This window comes from Brassica rapa, chromosome A06 (assembly GCF_000309985.2).
Source record: "Brassica rapa cultivar Chiifu-401-42 chromosome A06, CAAS_Brap_v3.01, whole genome shotgun sequence".
NCBI lineage: Eukaryota > Viridiplantae > Streptophyta > Magnoliopsida > Brassicales > Brassicaceae > Brassica > Brassica rapa.
In genome coordinates, this window is record NC_024800.2 from 1,398,052 (window position 1) to 1,417,950 (window position 19,899).

Genomic DNA, 19,899 nt, shown 5'->3' on the forward strand with positions numbered 1-19,899 from the left:
TTTTAGATTAGTTTTGATAGTCTAATTCAAATCTAATTTTTAAACAACTCAAAACCAGATAAAAAAAATCGACCTATCCGGTCTGGTTTTCAAAATATTGATGTAAACCTTGCAACCACGCAAATCTGAATAAGGATCTAATTCAACTTGTAAAACCATCTCTTACAGTTTTCGTTATGTTAAGCTTGGGATTAACCAAACTGAACCAATCAGTTTTTTTGGTTTTCCGGCTGTTGAAAGAACCGATTGGTTCAGTTTGGTTACTGGTTGGTTTGGGTATCTTAAAAACAATCGAAAGTTTTATCAGAAACTAACCGAAATATAAGTTTTTTGGGTTGAGTTTCGGTTCAAGTCAGTATATTTGGTTAGATCGGTCTATTCTCGGGGTTATATTAAATGGGCCAATCCTGGGTCAGATTAATTGCAATTGATGGGCCTATGTGAAACAAACTCCGCGTACGTTAGCATCAACAATAGATTCTCGATCGAATAACAAACTTAAAAAAAAAACGATTATTCTCAGTCTCTCTCACCTCTCAAATCCATCAGCCTCGCCTTCTCTTGCGTCGACTCGGTACTCAGTTTCCACATTCGCCATGTATCGCACGGCAGCTTCACGAGCCAAGGCTCTCAAGGTCAGTACCTATCCTTCCATCGTTTCATCATCGATTTAGCTTCTGGAACGTTCGAGTAGGGAAAATCTATAGATCTGGATTCGGATTATCTATTTCCTATCTATTATAGGCATACGAATGATCTCTATTCAATCCGATTCTCGATTAGGAGAAGCGACTTTCGCCTCAATCAATCAGTAGATGACGAATTGTGAATCCGCGACTCGTTGATTGAGATCATTATCGCATTCTTGTTTTTGTTAGGGATCTCTTAGCAGAGGTTTGGCACCGGCGCGTTACGCTAGCTCCAGTGCTGTTGCTACGAGCTCTTCTTCTTCTTCTTCTTCTTCAGGCTTCTTCGGATGGTTGACTGGTGGATCTTCTTCTTCGCTTAATTCATTGGACATGCCACTACAAGGCGTATCTCTTCCTCCGCCACTTGCTGACCACGTCGAGCCTAGCAAACTTAAGATCACTACTCTTCCAAACGGCCTCAAAATCGCCTCGGAGATGTCTCCCGTAAGTAAACCTTATACTCCTTCCGTTTCATTTTTATATTTAATTGTTTGTCGTTGTTGTTGTAGAGTAAAATTTTCGTTTCAAAATAAGTGACAATGATGTTTTTACTTAGAAAATATACGAAATTAAATGTTTTCTTAATTTGTGTACACAAATCTAAATGAAACCGATACTCTATTATATATTTTGTGTTTTTGTAACCCTCTTTGTACTCTAAAATCTTAAATCGTCTCCCAATAATTTGGTGAACCAAGTCGAATCTCTGTGTTGATTTACTTATCGCGTTTACTCCTCTGTTTTTTCGCATTATCTTATCGCATCCGTTATAACATGCTGGAAATGAACTGAGAAAGTTATTGTGTTGGCAGAATCCAGTAGCTTCTATTGGTTTGTATGTTGATTGTGGTTCTATCTACGAGGCGCCTTATTTCCATGGAGCAACGCATTTGCTTGAGAGGATGGCTTTCAAGAGCACGACGAACAGAAGCCATCTACGTCTTGTGAGGGAAATTGAAGCTATTGGAGGCAACACCTCGGCGTCTGCGTCTCGGGAGCAAATGAGTTACACCATCGATGCTCTCAAAACCTATGTCCCTGAAATGGTTGAAGTTCTTATTGACAGTGTGAGGAACCCTGCTTTCTTGGATTGGGAAGTCAATGAAGAGGTAGATTTTTTTTCCTTTGTTGTTATTTTTGATAACTCAGGTGGTAAAATAATTGTGTGAATTATGGTTCTTGTGCAGCTACGTAAGATGAAGGTAGAGATAGCAGAGCTTGCAAAGAACCCTATGGGACTCCTCATGGAGGCCGTTCACTCTGCTGGTTATTCTGGTGCATTGGCAAATCCTCTGTACGCTCACGAGTCTGCTTTGGACAGATTGAATGGGGAACTCTTGGAGGAGTTTATGACTGTAAGGCAGCATTCAGCTTTTGAGAACCATCTAAACCTCTGTGATTACAATTGTTTAATCATTTGATCTGGGGATTTCAGGAGAATTTCACTGCTGCACGTATGGTACTGGCGGCAAGTGGAGTTGAACACGAGGAACTTTTACAAGTTGTTGAGCCATTAACTTCTGACCTTCCTAATGTACCGCGCCAAGGGGAGCCGAAATCTCAGTATACTGGTGGAGATTTTCGCCAACATACTGGTGGAGAGGTATCTATTACATATTTACTGTCGTTGGAGTAATAAACAAGTGTGTTCGAGATGAAATTGTTTTTATGTTGCAACTCTAATTGAGCTTTTTGGTCTTCTTCAGGCTACACACTTTGCGCTTGCTTTTGAGGTTCCTGGCTGGAATAACGAGAAAGAAGCAGTCATTGCTACTGTTCTCCAGGTGCCTAAATTGAATGTTTAATTTTTCCTCGTGTTAATAACACTTTCATTTGTTTCAGTCAAATACTATTTCGTAGGAAAGGCTGATATGTAATTTGAATATATTTGCTATTAGATGCTCATGGGAGGAGGCGGCTCATTCTCAGCTGGAGGCCCTGGAAAAGGAATGCACTCATGGCTATGTAAGTCAAATCTTGTGTATTTTATGGCTTTATTGAGTTTTTTTTTTTTTTTGCTGTTTCTTGAACTAGTTCATTTTATAAATTATCACGCTCTGCTAGAGGATCAGTAGTAGTGATACAAGTTCATGTGTCTGGTTACAGATCTCCGTATTCTAAACGAATATCAGCAAGTTCAGTCATGCACTGCATTCACTAGCATCTTTAAAAACACCGGATTGTTTGGAATCTATGGTTGCTCGGTGAGTTCAGCAAAATCCTGATTTTGTTTACTGTGTTTTTCCTTACATCAATCATCCACCTTTTTCCCATTGATGATAGATTTGGTATTAAAGAAATATTACCAATTTGTGTGAGTATTGTTAATACCTTTGTTCAGTTTGCGTTAGCTTCCTTGATACGTATTATGGTTAACATAGTGATATGATTTACATCTATGGTTGCAGAGTCCCGAGTTCGCTGCAAAAGCAATTGAATTAGCAGCTAAAGAACTGAAAGATGTTGCCGGAGGAAAAGGTTTACAGTTTGTTTCTTCCTTGCTGTCACTTAAAAGTGGATACAATACTTTACATGTATGAAACATTATCCTTGTGTTTATGTGTTTGGACAGTTAACCAGAAGCATCTTGATCGTGCCAAGGCAGCCACAAAATCTGCAGTTCTGATGAATTTGGAATCTCGGGTATTCTTTCACTCTCTCACTTTAAGATGAAACCAACTTTAAATGGAAGATACTAACGAGTTAGTGTTGTGTGGTATGCAGATGATTGCAGCAGAAGACATTGGCAGGCAGATACTTACATACGGAGAGAGGTACACAGCAAATTTTCATTTTAATATTATTTTAAAGAAAATTCACTTTAATCTCAATGTTCTATATTAAAAAAATATGGCAGGAAGCCAGTTGAGCAATTTTTGAAGACAGTAGACGGACTTACGTTGAAGGACATTACAGATTTCACCAGCAAGATCATTTCAAAGCCTTTGACAATGGGTTCCTTCGGAGAGGGTAATAAACATTTCTCTTTTAACTTATATACATTTCATATAGCTTTTCACTTACAGAGGTATAATAAAACAATGATCTTGTGTCCTTAATATTGTGTCTGCTTCTTTTTTTGTTTGGCAGTGTTGTCTGTTCCAAGCTACGACACCGTAAGCAGCAAATTTTGTTGAAGCAGCAATCATTTGCTAGAAAAATCAAACGATATTTTGGGACTTGTAAAATAAAGATCTTTGGGACAAGAAGAAAAAGACCCAGCCAGTTTTAATTTTTTTGTTTTATAGTTGGTCCTATTTTTATTAAATGGATTTTTTTTTTGTTTCCATCTACAGTTAAAATGGCGGGCTTTTCCTGGCCGTATCTCTACAATAAATAATTTTTGTACTACGTTCTCACAACTCCATGCAGTGGTATAATTGTTACTGTGTTGTCATTTCATTTCTGAGTGCTAAACTTCAAGACATGATTATGGAAAGATGACAACCAAGCCATTGAAGGAACGAGACGATCAAGCTTTTGATAAGGCGCGTCTCGTGAGGATCGGATCAGGAGGAGGCAATGGAAGGCTGTAGGGACGAGGATGAACAGTAAAAATCGGAAGTTTCGGGATTCTAAGTCTGGGTTAATCATGTTGGTAGGATAGGGTTGAGCAAGTAACACTGCCTTTCACAAAAAAGAACTAAAACACTGCAGAATCCTCTTGGGGTTGGGGCAAACAGAAAAAGTAAACCGAGTGTCATATTGCTGCTTTGAATAATTAGGCAAGTCTCTCTCAACGATAAAGACACTTCACTGCATTTAATGTTTGTTTTAAGCCTCTTTCTCAAATATTCCAGCAGCCACAATTTTTTTTCTTCTTCAGACTTTTTTTTTTTGGAAACACGTCTTCTTCAGACTAATTTAATCTAATTGTATAAATAGAAATTTCACATTATTTTGCATCTCTATTCTTTTTTTTTTTGAACAACTCATCTCTATTCTTAAGAAATGAAAGAAACAAAATACAATAGTGTGAAATTTAAGATCAGCATGCATGCATACAAAGACGCAACAACACAATCCTAAATCTGTAATAGTCAGATCAAATATTTAGATAATTAATCAGAAGATGATATATAGCCCTATGTTTTTATCCAAATGAGTGGAAGTATATATGTAATTTTTGCTGGCCAAAACATATAACAGTATGACCAGAAAATGGTTTGAGAGCATCTGTCCGTCCCCTTAGAACTCCTTTAAAGAAAAGTTGGTAGATGTCTTTATACCCTTTCTCTCTCGTAGTTTCATTACAATAGCCCGAGTGTAGAGTTAATGAAGCTAAAAGAGCTTTTGCAGAGAAGAAAGATTGTTTATTTTCCTCTTTCCAAAATATTTTAAAAAGAACTTTAGGGAGCTACAATATTCAATAAAATTGCTGCTCTTTAAGTGTTCATTAAGTGCGACTAATCATGGTCGAAAGCTTTAGACAAAAGAGACCATAATGACTAAAACGTAGTTTATCTGTAATATACTCAATAACCAAAATCATACTTTTCATTTGTCTGGTTTTGAATTCCAACAAAACTCATCTATGAAATTCTCAAAAGAAGATGTAACACACCAGAATGTACATCAGACTTGAATCAGAAACACATTTCAAATACCACAAAACTCATCAGAGTTGAGAAAAAAAGGCAAAAGCAAAAAAAAGATAACATCTCTACTTCTTTAAGCTGTGAAAGTTTATTTCATCAGCTTCTCATCTTCTCTTGCTTGCCATTTCCATCTACAAAATTTAGATAAAGAGTTATATAACTTCACAAAAAGAGTCATAGGCAAAAATGATTTCAAATCTGAAAATTAAACTTACATGTTAATGCTGAGGAAATCAAAGAGGTTTTGATCACACGCAGCCTTTTCACCGAAGATACAAACATACTGACAAACAAAGATGCTTTAGTTTTAGATTGATCAAAGCTGAATATTATTCAGAAAAGGTCAAAAAATTCTTACTGCCATGGGACATCTCCTACAAGCATCTTGTCTCCTTCATTGTCCTCATATGTAAGAGTATATTCTCCATTCCCATCCAACAGTCCAGTGATTGGTTTCTCTTCTTCTCCAAATGATGATGATTCTCTTTGAGCTAATAACACCAGACAACAAGCATTAGTCACAAAAGAGCTAATGAACCTTATCTTGAACATTTTTTACCACAGTATAAAGGTAAATATACCTGCAAGAAGTCCTCTAAAGAGCTTGTCGACAGTGAAAGACAACTGTTCATAGCTATTATGCGCACTGAGGTCAACTTTACGACCAATGGGAACACCGTGCATGTTGATCTTCACGAACAAACCTCCTTGCCTATTTGCTCCCATTGGCTTCTCTCGGGCATTATCATCATCACACTTCTGGTTCTTGAGGACAACACCGTTGGAGGTAGATTCATTTCCAAGCTTTGAAGAGCTTCCATTTGTTAAGTTCTTCCTGAATGATCTAACCGGAGGCCAACCCACCACTGGACCAGGAGCAGTTCTTTAAACACAAGACATAAAAAAAAAAAAAAAAATGTTAATAATCACACAGAAACAGAACTAAATAAATCTGAAAAACTAACAAAAAATAAAAAAGTTGGAAAAAAACAAAGAAAGGCAGTAAAGGACTAAAACATGCACATGTGTGAAAGTAAAAAACTTTGAGATCCAATAATAAGCAGACATGAAGAAGATGGGACCATTAATATTGGTTGGTTTCAAGTGAATATCATCATGTCAAAACGTTACAAAACAGATAAAAACAAAAGTAAGAGATGTAAAAAAAAGGGAGGATTTAAAAACCTTTTCTGAGATGTGGTTTTGTTGGTGGTGGAAGGAGAAGAGAAGTGGTTGCGAGCGAGAGAGAGGATAGATTTGTCTTTTGGTTCTTTCTTGATGTTTCTTATCATCGATGAACCAGCTTCGTCTTCGCCAGGGGGACCAAGCTTTAGCTCGAGTTTCTTCTCTTCGGAGTTGTAAACAGAGGCTTTGTCATCGCGAAACCAGTTTCTTGAATAACCCTCCATTAAGTTTTGCTGTTCTTGGTCCGAAAGAAAGAAAGAAAGAGATTCCGACAGGGAATGAATTGTTTGTCTGAAAGTCGACAACTTGTTCACGCAACAGAAACTCTCATAAAACAGAGGAAAGAGGGAGGAAGGGAGATGAAATGGTGTGAGAAGCTAGAGAGGTGGATTAGTGGGTCTTTTATACAAAATGAAAGCATCGCTTTTTCAAAAAAAAAAAAAGAGTAAAAATGTAAACTTTATGGTGGGTTCTGAAAAGGGGGGAGATTTTTGGGAATTACAGCGAAAAGAGGAACAGAAGAAAGTCAGATTAATACGGAAGGAGAGACAGTGATTTAACCAGAGGGAAAGCAAAAGGAATCATCAAACCAGAACATTACTAATAAATTGTAAACCAATAATTTTTTTTTTAAAATGTATTGGTGTCAAACACACGCAATCCTCTCTTTATCTCTCTTTAAAGAACCGTAGGGTAGTAGTAGTTTTAAGTGGAGAAAGCAAAGCGTGCTGCTTTGTTTCATCCCCATTGGCCTCTCCTTTTTTCACCCTCTCTTCTTTCTACATTTTACATAATATTTCCTTTTTTGTAACTGTTTAAAAATACATTTTGACAAAAAAAAAAGGTTAGAAATACTACATTTTAAGAGAGAAAGAAAAAGGTAAAATAGAGTTCGATTATTTACTAAAAGACACTAATTAATTATGTAAGTAATCCTATGTCAGTGGACAGTGGGTCAAATGGTAATTTAGTAAGGGCAAGCATGAATTCTTTTTGATATTGCTGCGGCGTGGGATCAGTCTTACAGAAAATAATAATTTTGAATTACTAAAATTTTCAATGTCAATAAAATATCGATTTGCAACTAATCATCGCGTTTTAGAAATGAAAATTGGAGTTGTTCTTCCAAGTCTTGCACATGATTCATATTTGGTACAATTTACTAATTTAGGCATTTTATTTTTATATACGAAACCTTTATTCTCTATATCTCAACATTGTTGGTTTTAGTTGTTTAGTTATTAGTTATTACCTTTGTTATGAAGTTGTTTCCCATTTTCTTAAACTTTATATCTAACATTACTGATTTACCAAACTCAAGTGATACAAGGAATATTTTGTCAGCTTATAGTTTAGAGGATAGAATTTAATTATATTTTCCACGAAAATATTTAGTGCAATACTATTTTTCATCGTATTAGGACATCTCCATCCTTACTCCATTTTTTTTTTCAAAGTGGAGTAAAAGTGAATATACAGTAAGAAATGCTCCAATCAAATTTCATATTTCATTCCATAATAAAATTTACTCCATAAATGGAATAATCTATTTTTTTTTTCATCACTCTATTACGAAGTGAAAAATGAAGTAAGGTTGAATCAATTTTACTTCATTTTCACTTTTCCATGTTGGAAGAAAAAATGGAGTCACACATTGGAAATGCTCTTACATCATTCTGCTATTTCTGTTACATCAAAAACGTAATTCGCATTTATTGAGTTTATCATATTAATCCGACGACTAATAAGATATCAGTCGCTTTCTTACTCATCACACGGATGACACAAAACAATATCAATAAATAAATATTCGATTTTAGATTCGAGTTTGTCAGTGTTTTGACATGAAATAACACAAGAATTATTGTGTTGCGTTAACTAAGAACAAATTCAACGGTTAGGCTTTAGGTTTTAAGGGAATGAGAACTGTGATGATTCTCCCACGTGTAAGGTTATGCCGTACCAAAATTCGCTCGTGAGAGTTTCGGTCAAGCAAGGAAGGGTAATTTGGGAATTTAGATCAACTGGATTATCACTTCACTGGCCATTTCTTTGTCTCCTTATTACCCAACTCTTTCACAAGCAGACAAAAGACTGACGGACAATCTTTTTTTTTCTGTTTTGGTAATCTGACTCTGAATTTAAACTGACAGACAATCTTAATTACGGTTCCTTAATCTCTCTCTGTTTTTCTCTTAATCATTCATGGTTTAAACAATAATTTTGTTTTATATTTTACTCGCTTCTATTATTCTATTATTTACAAAAACAACATTTACGAAGAAAAATACTTTTTAACCATACGTTTTGGTAAAAACACAAAATCAATGTGAGAGTTGCATAGGGACAAAATCACCGACACTGTTCTTCTAGCAGTTTGGAATCTCAAGTTGCGTTTGTGTTTCATCATACAGCAACCACAGTGTTTGGTAGATCGCGCGTTTAAATTTTGTAATGATTCTCTTCTTTCTTCGTGGCAAGATAGTCTGAGTAGACAGAGACGAGAGAGATAGAAAGAGACCGAATCTCTGACTTTGACAGTACTTTCTTCTCTCTATCTGGACGGTAGACAAAAGTTGTACAGTTTCGATTTATACATCTCCTCCTGATAAGGTTTTATTTAAATCACAACCGCACAAACTTCAAATAACACCACAGGCAACAGCTACGATTAATAAAAAGAAGATAGCCGACTCCAAAAAGAAAAAGGAAAATAAATAAAACAAATCGTGAAGTAAATGTCAAATCAAAGTTAAAGCAATAGTTGTGGTAAATGATACTCTTGAACAGATATGTGTCATCAGATAAGGCTCCAATTCCAAAAATGATTTAACCTGATTTTTTCAACGTGATAATTGTTTGTGTTGATTCTTTTGTGTGATCACTTTACAATTATTTATCTGGCTTGCTTTTTTGAATACAATCCCCCTTTGTTGATAATGCCAAGTAAATTTGGTTTACTTATGGTTTGGTCGGTGTCACTTATTGCTGGTATTAGGTTGGTTTGTGGCACGTTGGTTCAATCTGGTTGAATAAACTTGCATTCTCTTTAAAACCAGTTCAAACTCAAGCATCTAACGTGTATTCTACATTTCTACTTCTGTGAATGGTTGTTGATGTTTCGTTTACTCGATGCCTACAATATTCTTCTTGTTAGGACACAATAGTTTATCGCAAACTACTTTTAAAACTCGTTAATTATATAAAGGTGAGTACTTTACTATTAATCTAACCAAAAGGTGGCGGTCACAAAGTTCTCAACCACAACTCTTATAAAAAGTGAAAAAGCTTCTTTTGTTTTCTCCAATATCATCGAGATAATATAAGAATACAAGTTATAGTGCACCCCAAAGGAATAAGTTAGCTATGTTTAAAAGTTTCGGCTGATGGTCCATGGACTCATAAAATTAAAAGTGGCCCAATAACTAATCAAAGCCATTGAAAATGTATTATTGTAGAACTGGACCATTCCATAAAATCCGCATACATACACTGGCAAGATTGATACAGAAAAGTGACGTTAAATTTAATCGTGGATTTGATATTTTTGGGTTATAATCTTTGTGGGGGCACAAAGAAAATGAATTAGTTAATGATTGATTTTATTTTACGGTTTAGAAAAGTTAGAGTCGATTCTGGACTGACTGATAGAAGACTGTGTTCTTAACTCTTGAGAGATTTGTAGTTGAGTTGCTGAAGTTTTTCATCTGAGCTTTAGAATTCATACATTGTGAGTTCAAATTCGTTATTTCTTCGTGTTATTGATGATGTTTTCTAACATTTACTTTATTTGTTCTTGTGTTTTATAATTTTTTTTTTAAAATGTCGAATAAAATTGTAGAAAATGTTAGCCAATATGTAGATTAAGCTGATGTATATAACATGTGTAGTTTAAGCAATATATGTAAAATATCACTATCATTATCAAGGTCCACAATGTGATGGACAGAACCAAACTGTCTTTTATTCAGTAACAGCTCATTGTTCTCTGTACTTTCTTTTAACTGATCCTCGATAAAATACTTTTTTTTTTTTTAATTTTGCTTTATCTTAGTTAGTATATAGTATTACTTTACCTAATCATCTTTCCTAATCTTATATTTTGGTACTATATTTATTCAAAATAAATAAAGCAAAAATGTTCAAAACTTTTGCTTAATTAGTCCATTTCTATATGTTTTCGCTTTTTATAGCGATCCATTTCTATATGTTAACGAATTTAAATAAACTATTCATATCACCAAATCATCACATTTCTGCAGATAGTAGTCATTTTCTACCATATAGCATTTTCCATGTTATCTGTTTTTTTTTTTTTACTTTTTCCAACTTAACAATATACTTCTTCCATTTCAAATTAAGTGTGAGATTAAAAAAATGTGTAATAAACTAATATATTTTTATTTAATGTTGATTTTAACTAAATAAAAATGTTTAAATAAAACTTAACAAGTCCTCCAAATTGAGTCAACTCACATACAAAAAACAATCAACTCAAATACTTTTTTTTTTAATTTTGCTTTATCATAGTTAGTATATAGTATTACTTTACCTAATCAACTCAAATTAACATTTAATTCAAATTTAGTTTTTTTCTTTATGCTATATTTTACATTTTTAAAATGACTATAAATTATTAAACTTTTAAAAAGTCTCATGTTAAAAAACTATGATCAATGGCTTAACATTTTATTATAACAAGATAAACATGATCTTAAAACTATATGAGTAAAACTTCTCATTTAAAAGTTATTTAAAATAATATATATAGTAAACAATATACCATATAAAATACATAAATATTTTAATTAAAAAATTTGCAATGAAATTTCAAAACATTTATGAATTAGGAACTTATTACAAGTCCCAAAATTTTTTGTTATCAATGATTTTAAAATTTTGTTACAAAAAAAAATACGAATGATCATAAAAGAGAAATTAGTTGTCAAAAAAGAAGAAGAGAAATTGTCAAAAATACCACATTCATAATACCACTTTTCATGTTTACACTAACCATTTTTACCCTTACTTTTAAAGAGTGAAAAGACATTTATGACCCAAAGGTTAATTAATTTAGACTTAGAGTTTAGTGTTGGGGGTGGGGTAGAGTTTTTGGATGTGAAATTTAGGATTTTAATAAATATTATAAAAATACTTAAAAATACTTTAAAAAAAATAGTTTCAAAAATAATTTTTGATTTTCAAAAATAATTTTTGAAAAGAAATTCAAAAAATAATTGTAAAAAAGTTTGAATTTGAAAAAGTATAATTCGAAAACATAATTTTTTTTTATTTTTGTTTGTTTAAATAATTATTTATTATACATATAGAGAATATGAGTATAAAATTCTTTTGCCACTTAATGACAAAAATATTTTTCAAAATATCTCATTAGTGGTGGTAAACATGAATAATAGTACCAATAAAGTGGTAAACATGAAAATTTTTCATCATAAAACCATATGATTATAAAGTCTCATTTAATAGATAGCCATATTACTATATATCTATGTCAATATCATTTAAATTTAATTATATACAAAATATATAAATGTGATTGTTTAGATTTACTTACCATAAAATTTTAGTAACTAAACAAGAGTGATTTATTTAATTTATGTGTTTGCACAAATTTGATTATATACTTAATAGTTAATGGTTCCTAATTATTCACTATATATTTATTATTTGTTATTACATAGTATGCAAAATAAAAGAGTGTAAAATAAGTAAAAATATATAAATTAAAAGTATACAAAGACGCGTATAAGTGGTTATTATTCAGCATGTAAATATTTGTTAATTATTATTAAATGCAAAAATATGTATAATATAGCACTTAATATTTATAACCACGAAATATAATTGTCTTTATAAATTCACTCCGCACTAGATACGGGTTATCATCTAGTATAATATTATAGAGGAATTAGTTTTCATGATAATAAAGTCGCTTACCTGTATAATGTGTTAGAGTATCTCTAATGTATAACTCCATTTTTTCCTTTAAAATGGAGTAAAAGTGAAAATGGAGTAAAATTGTTCCAACTTTACTCTATTTTCCACTCCATAATAGAGTAATGAACAAACAAAAAATAGATTACTCCATAAATGGAGTAAATTTCATTATGAAATGAGATATGAAGTTAGGTTGAAATATTTTTTACTCCATATTCACTTTTACTCTATTTTAGAGAAAAAAAATAGAGGAGAGACGAAGATGCCCTTAATTAACATTTTACGTACTTACCAGTGGCCCAATCAATCTCAGACCAAACTAGACCTGATGTCAAACATTGACCTCACATATTTTGATTTAAACGGCCAACAAATACTCAAGACCCTTCTAAACCAATAATAAACTGACTAAAACCAATAAACTCAACCAACATACAACGCACACTCCCCCTCGAATATTTCGGCTGCTGCTTGAACGGTGAGATCCACCAGTACCACGATCACCAGTTTGCATCGGAATCGGAATTAGAGGTCCAATGCCTCCTTTTCCCGTGCTTCCGCCGCGGCCGCCAGGCAATCCTCCACCGCCGCCACCGCCGCCAGGCAATCCTCCACCACTGCCAGGCAATCCTCCACCGCCGCCGCCACCTCCACCGCCACGCCAGCCACGCCATCCTGCACCGCCTCCTATTCCGGTGCCACCGCTGCCGCCACGCCAGCCACGCCATCCTCCACCGCCTCCTATTCCGATGCCGCCGCCACGCCAACCAAGCAAGCGATGCCATCCTCCGCCGCCTCCTATTCTGGTGCTTTCACCGCCACCACCACCACCACGCCATCCTCCACCACCTTCTTTTTTTATAACTACAACTAATTCTTGATTCTTTCTTTCAAAACCAACAACATCTGGTTTTGTGGCTCTGAGATGAAGACTCTTGTAGTACGTATCAATAGAGGAAGGCTTTGAATTAACAGAAGGAAAATTGTGCTGAAGATGAAAGATTAAGAGAATGTATAAAACCAACGATGTTTTTCTTAAATCCATTTTCGTTTTGTTTCTGTATCTCCTAACTTTCTTGACTGATATGCAATGTATTTATATACAATTCTGTTTGGATTCTTAACTTGCATAAAAAAAAAACGTCACTGGTGGTTGCATGTTCCGAAGTATGGTTATAAAGAAACTGCTCTGGAGATATTTTATTTATTCATATTCCCTATTTTTTATTGAATCATTATCTTTATTTAATTAATATATAATAAAAATTTAAGCGACATCTAAGCAAAAAAAGTAAATAATATCTATATAAGATTTTTTTTGACTAAAATATATATAAAAGATTTTGAGATGATCTTAGCCTCTCTAAATTAGTATATGGCATTTTTCCTTGGTCAACTTTCTTAAATAGTCTTTTTTTAGCTTTTGTTTCCTAAACAGTTTTTAAAAGTCAAAATGACTTTCTTTAGAAGTGTAAATAACAGTGATTTCTTCATTTACATTTTTACTTAAATATTTATTAAATATAAAATATAATATATTTTCGAAAGTATAATACTGAATTTAAATTATAAACATTTACACTGAAATATTAAAATTTCGGTTTATATCGTAGAAGAGATTATTGTTTATTAATTATTTTTATTATCATGATAAATATATATATATATATATATATTAAAATAAAATATTTCCAATAAGAATCATAGAAACTCGCTATAGTATTAGTTATCAAAATAATAAACTAAATATAAAAAAAAAATGCAATTATGATATTATATGTAGATATTGTTAATATCTATTTATGAAATAAATTTCCTGAATACTATGATAAGTATATATATTAAAATATATTTTTAAAAATAATAGTATATATATATATCATAGAATAAGTTAATGTTATTCATTATGTTTTAATATCATGATATATATATATATTAAAATAAAATTTGGTTGGTTAGATATTTGTATTGGCCGTACACTATTTAAAGTAGTAACAAAATGTTGTTAAAAAAATTTGATTGCGTTGATTTATTTATCAAAAACATGATTGTAAATAAACAAAATATATTGGTTTTGATTTATGTGTTTACTCTAATGTATATACTTTTATGCATGCAAATTATTTTTTAAATATGTGGTTTCTAATATGTTATTTGATTCTGACAATTCGAAAAAAATACACTTTTTTAAATCAAAGAGATTTTAATATTGGAAGCACTAGATATATATATATATATATATATGTTATTTCATTCAAATTAAATAAATAATTTTGGTTTTATTCCTAAAAAGTTTTTTAATGAAATGTCATGACAAGATTCTAATAACCTCATTTTTATTTTGTTCGAAGAATGTGAGATTTGGTACCCAGTCTAATATTTGTTTCTCCATAATATCCTATCTAGCTATTATAATTGTAAGAACAAAATATTTGAACTATTTATTATAAGTTTTTTGCTTTATGATTTAATAAATCAAACAATAAGTAACATAGTTTACATATACTAGAATGGTACATTATTAAATATATTTTTATCGGTATACGTTTAAGTAACGAAACCTTAAAAGCATAGATTAATAAAATATAAGTAATTTGTTTGCAGTCAATGCTATTAAATGCAGCAATTTTTGGTTGCATGAAAGCTTCGTCAAACATTCGCTTCCCATTTCGGAACCGGAAATCTGTAGAAGCTTCTAAAATCTCGTTTCCAATGCGTTTCCAAAAATACTTCTTTGAAAACATGTTAGAAGCTTACGCTTCCGTTAAGGAATCACGCTTCCGTTTTAAAAACCCACTGTCCTGTATAAGTATAAAAAATAAAATTATATTTTTATTTTATATTAAACTAAAATTAATAGTATTAAAATAAAGGAAATAGAAAATATGCAAATATCAAAACTACAACTATAAATTATATTTGTGCATAATAACTTTTATAAAAGATAGCGCATATTTATTCAAATATGTTGTGACAAATATTTATGAACTATTAAAAATAATTAGTTTGATAATATTTTTATAAGCTTAATCTGTTAGTATTTTTATAACTAAAATATGAAATCAACTAAATGGAAAATTATTAAAAATGAATAAGTAATCTTTTTATTTCAAATCACATATTTTTAGTCATAATTTTGTAAAATAATTTTTATGTTTATCTATCATATATATATATATTTATTTATATTTGGATATACGCTTTCAACACGTATCCGCTTTCTAATTTCTTAAAAAAAAATTTTAATTCTATGCTTGCATAAGATTCTGTTTCCGTGTACTCGCTTCCTTTTTCATGTGACATTAATATAAAACTTATAAAATAATATACTGTCTTTTACACAAACAAAAAGTATTTTTAAGTATTAGTATACCATAATATATAAGAATTTAAACATTACTAACAAAATCTGTTGTAATCTTTTTTTTTAAACAATAACTACACCAAAAACGATTCCATGAGATATTTTACACTCCAATATACAGTATTTTCTATTTTTAATTATGTGGTAATATAAATAAACCAATTAATATTCAATGATAGAAATTAGAATATATCAGATATTGTTATCTCTATTTTTTAAAAAACATATATTGATGTAGCTCTCGGATAAGGACTCTACTTAGTTTTATTTAGCCTTTTGTTGTAAACAAAAAAAAACATATGTTAAATTTTGAAAACATCTGCCTTTATAAAATATATAAAGTTTTTGGCTTTTTACTAAATAAATAAATTATAAATTATATCAACACTTGGAATTAAACTGTAGCTAAATAATCCTCATTCCTCAGGTCCGGACAAAAGTTATATAAATCCAACATAAGTCATGTGGTAGTAGGTACTAAACAAACACCGAACCTAATTAAATACACTAAAAATATCTAATCACTTTACAAAAGTTCCTGCAGAGAGACTGTGAGCTTCACTCTTCACCCATGACTGAGATTTCATCTCATTTCAAACCTCTTTCTCACATCTCCATTAACAAAACCAATCAAAACCCATCTCCATCCACTCTTCAATCTCACCAAATCAACAATCTTTCTTCTTAACCCCTAAGAAAAATCACACCTTTCGATGAATCTCGCAACTCACAGTTTCTGGGTTCTTTCCTTCTTCACCTTATGGAATCTCTCCTCCTCGAAGCCAATGAACTGCTCCGACACTTCTCGTCTCTGCACTTCCTTCCTCGCTTTCAAACCAAACCAAAACCAAACCTTCTCCATTATCCAAAGCATGTTCGACGCATTACCCTCCGACATAACCGCCGATGCAGCCTCCGGCGACGTCTACGTTCGAAAGAACTGTTCTTGTCTCGCCACGACTCCTCATCAGTACGCAACGAACACGACATTCACGATCAGACAGAACCGGAGCTCCGTCTCCGATGCTGTCGTCTCTGATTACTCTGGTCTCGCGTTTCCACTCAACAGTACTAGAGAGGCTCGTCCCGGGGCGGTTGTGTCTGTGCAGCTTCTCTGTGGCTGCTCGAGTGGTCTCTGGAACTACCTTATGAGCTACGTGACGGTGAAGGGAGACAGTGTTCAGTCTCTCTCGAGCCGGTTTGGTGTTAGTATGGATCGAATCGAGGAAGTTAATGGAATCTCGAGTCCTGATAAAATCACTTCAGGAGATCTCATTTACATCCCGCTTGATTCCGGTAAAACAATTTCAAGTTTTAGGACATTATGGTTTTAAGACAAAACAGTTTGATGATCTTGATCCTGTTGTGATGTGAAGAATCTTCAATTTTAGGACATAAGAGTTACAAAAAAGTTTAATGATCTTGATCTTGTTGTATTGTAAAGAATCTTCATTTTTTAAGGGCTTTCTGTTGTAAAGAATCTTCAGTTTTTAGGACATTAGGGCTTAAGACAGAACAGTTTGATGATCTTTTATTTTTTTTTTGTCTTGTAAAGAATATTCAATTTTTAAGACATTGGTATTTTAAGACAAAACAGTTTGATGATCTTGATCTTGTTGTGTTGTTTGCAAAGAATCTTCAGTTATAAAGAAATTAGTGTTTAAGAAAAAACAATTTGATGATGTTGATCTTGTTATGTTAAGAATCTTCAATTTTTAAGGACATTATGGTTTTAAGACAGAACAGTTTGATGATCTTGTTGTCTTGTAAAAATTCTTTAGTTTTTAGGACATTAGGGTTTTAAGACAAAACAGTTTGATGATCTTTGATCTTGTCGTGTTGTTTAAGTACCCGGAGTGCCTTATGAAGCAAAGAAGACTAGCCCTCCTGCTCCTTCTCCTGCGTTAACCAACATCAACATCTCAGGTTTTGGTTTTAATGAGTCTCAAGTTACTATTTTTAGTATCATCATACTCACATTCATATATATATTTTTTTCCAAATTTGGAAAAAGCTGCTGACCAGGTGAATCACACATCAAAGGATGGTGGTCATGTGCCTTATATATGGATTGTTGGTGGTCTTACAGTTGTGCTTGCACTTCTCGTCATATGTATCCTTGTATGCATCTGTTTGAGATCATCTAGTTGCAGTTCCAATGATGAAGATAGTGGTGGTGGACACAGCTTCCAAATCCTCAGGAAGTCCGGTTTCCTTTGCGGTTCTGGTCGGTATAACTGCTGCAGATCCGGGGATTTCAGACAAACCAACGGTGAAACAACTCAGAGCAATCATCAAGTTGTTGCTACTCCTAAAGGTATGTCTTTTTGGTCTCATTAACTGTGGTGGTTTCTCCTATTCTTAACGGTCTTGTTCTTTCATGTATGTAGCTCTTGGTGATGGAATGTTTGAGATAGAGAAGCCTACTGTGTTTACTTATGAAGAGATCCGTGCGGCTACTGATGGGTTTACTGATTCTAATCTTCTTGGTCATGGGAACTATGGTTCAGTATACTTCGGTCTACTTAGAGAACAGGAAGTTGCTGTGAAAAGGATGACAGCTACAAAAACTAAAGAGTTTGCAGCAGAGATGAAAGTTCTTTGCAAAGTTCATCATTCAAATCTGGTAAATCCTCCTTGTGTTTTGTGTTTTGTGTAAAATCAAACTTCTTTATGAGATTGTGACTTTTGGGTTTGGTTTTATTCATGTAAAAAAGGTAGAGTTGATTGGCTATGCTGCAACCAGTGATGAGCTTTTCGTAGTGTATGAATATGTGCAAAAGGGAATGCTGAAAAACCATTTGCATGATCCTCAGAGCAAAGGTAAAGAAGACTAATACCAATATCTAAGGAGAAGATGATGATAATTGATATGTTTTTTGATGTTCTTGAAGGCAATACACCACTGTCTTGGATAATGAGGAATCAGATTGCACTTGACGCAGCAAGAGGCTTGGAGTATATCCATGAACATACTAAAACTCATTATGTTCATAGAGATATCAAGACAAGCAATATCTTGCTGGATGAGGCGTTCAGGGCTAAGATATCTGATTTTGGACTTGCGAAACTAGTTGAGAAAACTGGAGAGGGTGAAGTTTCTGTGACCAAAGTTGTTGGTACATATGGTTATCTTGCGCCAGAGTAAGCATTTGGAAAAAAACCTGAAGCTACATCTAATTTTCATTCAAGAATACTTAGTGACTCTTCTGTCTTTTCCTCTGTAGATATCTAAGTGATGGTCGTGCCACATCGAAAAGCGATGTTTATGCCTTTGGTGTTGTTCTTTTCGAGATTATCTCTGGAAGAGAAGCTGTTATAAGAACAGAGGCAATGGGAACTAAGAATCCAGAAAGACGTCCATTGGCATCTACTGTAAGTGCTTGGAGTTTTACACATTACATTTCTTTGATGCAACATTCATTCTCAAAGCCTTTCTTTCTCTGTTGCAGATGTTAGCGGCTCTTAAGAACTCACCAGACTCTATGAACATGACGAGTTTGAAGGAGTTTGTAGATCCCAACATGGTGGATTTGTACCCGCATGACTGTCTATTCAAGGTAAAACGAAGAAGTATATGCTTAGTGGTTGGAGAAATGTAGTAAACCATATTGTGAAGAATGATTGTTTTTGTGGACAGATTGCTATGTTGGCGAAGCAATGCGTAGATGATGATCCGATTCTAAGGCCAAACATGAAGCAAGTGGTTATATCGCTTTCGCAGATACTCTTGTCTTCCATTGAATGGGAAGCAACTCTTGCTGGAAACAGCCAAGTCTTTAGTGGTCTTGTCCAAGGAAGATAAAAAGAAAAACATTGAAAGCCTTAAGAGTTAAAAGACCCTTTATTAGAGTATTCACCACGGCCTAGAAACTTAGTTTGTATAGAGACAAGTCTCTTATGTCCTTCTCTTTTCCTGTCTCGTTATGATTATTCTTTTGGAGAATCAATCAGTGAAGACATGTACGAGTTTATATGCTTGATGTGTTGCAATTGTAGTAACAATACTACATCACTTAGTGTATGAATGAAACAGAAGTTTCAATTGCTCCATAAAAGAAGAGTCTATTATGTTGGGTCAAAATGAAACAAAAAGAAAGAAAAA

At 33.1% G+C, this 19,899-nt stretch overlaps 4 protein-coding genes across 4 annotated transcripts; 2 read left to right on the forward strand and 2 right to left on the reverse strand.

Annotated features, from left to right (window-relative positions):
- Positions 1–460: 460 nt before the first annotated feature.
- On the forward strand, positions 461–4,089 carry LOC103871245 (probable mitochondrial-processing peptidase subunit alpha-1, mitochondrial). Its single transcript, XM_009149472.3, has 13 exons — positions 461–635; positions 879–1,133; positions 1,502–1,798; positions 1,877–2,044; positions 2,125–2,292; positions 2,396–2,473; positions 2,588–2,654; positions 2,796–2,893; positions 3,098–3,167; positions 3,262–3,332; positions 3,414–3,463; positions 3,547–3,659; positions 3,780–4,089. Exons 1-13 carry the CDS (start codon positions 597–599, stop codon positions 3,824–3,826), a joined length of 1,521 nt encoding a protein of 506 aa, XP_009147720.2. The 5' UTR covers positions 461–596; the 3' UTR covers positions 3,827–4,089.
- A 1,045-nt stretch (positions 4,090–5,134) lies between these two features.
- On the reverse strand, positions 5,135–7,095 carry LOC103871247 (auxin-responsive protein IAA18). Its single transcript, XM_009149473.3, has 5 exons — positions 6,473–7,095; positions 5,869–6,170; positions 5,646–5,778; positions 5,503–5,570; positions 5,135–5,418 (listed from the first exon to the last, which is right to left on the reverse strand). Exons 1-5 carry the CDS (start codon positions 6,694–6,696, stop codon positions 5,384–5,386), a joined length of 762 nt encoding a protein of 253 aa, XP_009147721.1. The 5' UTR covers positions 6,697–7,095; the 3' UTR covers positions 5,135–5,383.
- Positions 7,096–12,606: 5,511 nt separating this feature from the next.
- On the reverse strand, positions 12,607–16,035 carry LOC103871248 (glycine-rich protein 5-like). Its single transcript, XM_033273120.1, has one exon. It carries the CDS (start codon positions 13,473–13,475, stop codon positions 12,819–12,821), a length of 657 nt encoding a protein of 218 aa, XP_033129011.1. The 5' UTR covers positions 13,476–16,035; the 3' UTR covers positions 12,607–12,818.
- Positions 16,036–16,259: 224 nt separating this feature from the next.
- On the forward strand, positions 16,260–19,832 carry LOC103871249 (lysM domain receptor-like kinase 3). Its single transcript, XM_009149475.3, has 9 exons — positions 16,260–17,090; positions 17,643–17,720; positions 17,809–18,111; positions 18,185–18,420; positions 18,512–18,617; positions 18,689–18,938; positions 19,022–19,169; positions 19,247–19,354; positions 19,435–19,832. Exons 1-9 carry the CDS (start codon positions 16,508–16,510, stop codon positions 19,597–19,599), a joined length of 1,977 nt encoding a protein of 658 aa, XP_009147723.1. The 5' UTR covers positions 16,260–16,507; the 3' UTR covers positions 19,600–19,832.
- Positions 19,833–19,899: the final 67 nt, after the last annotated feature.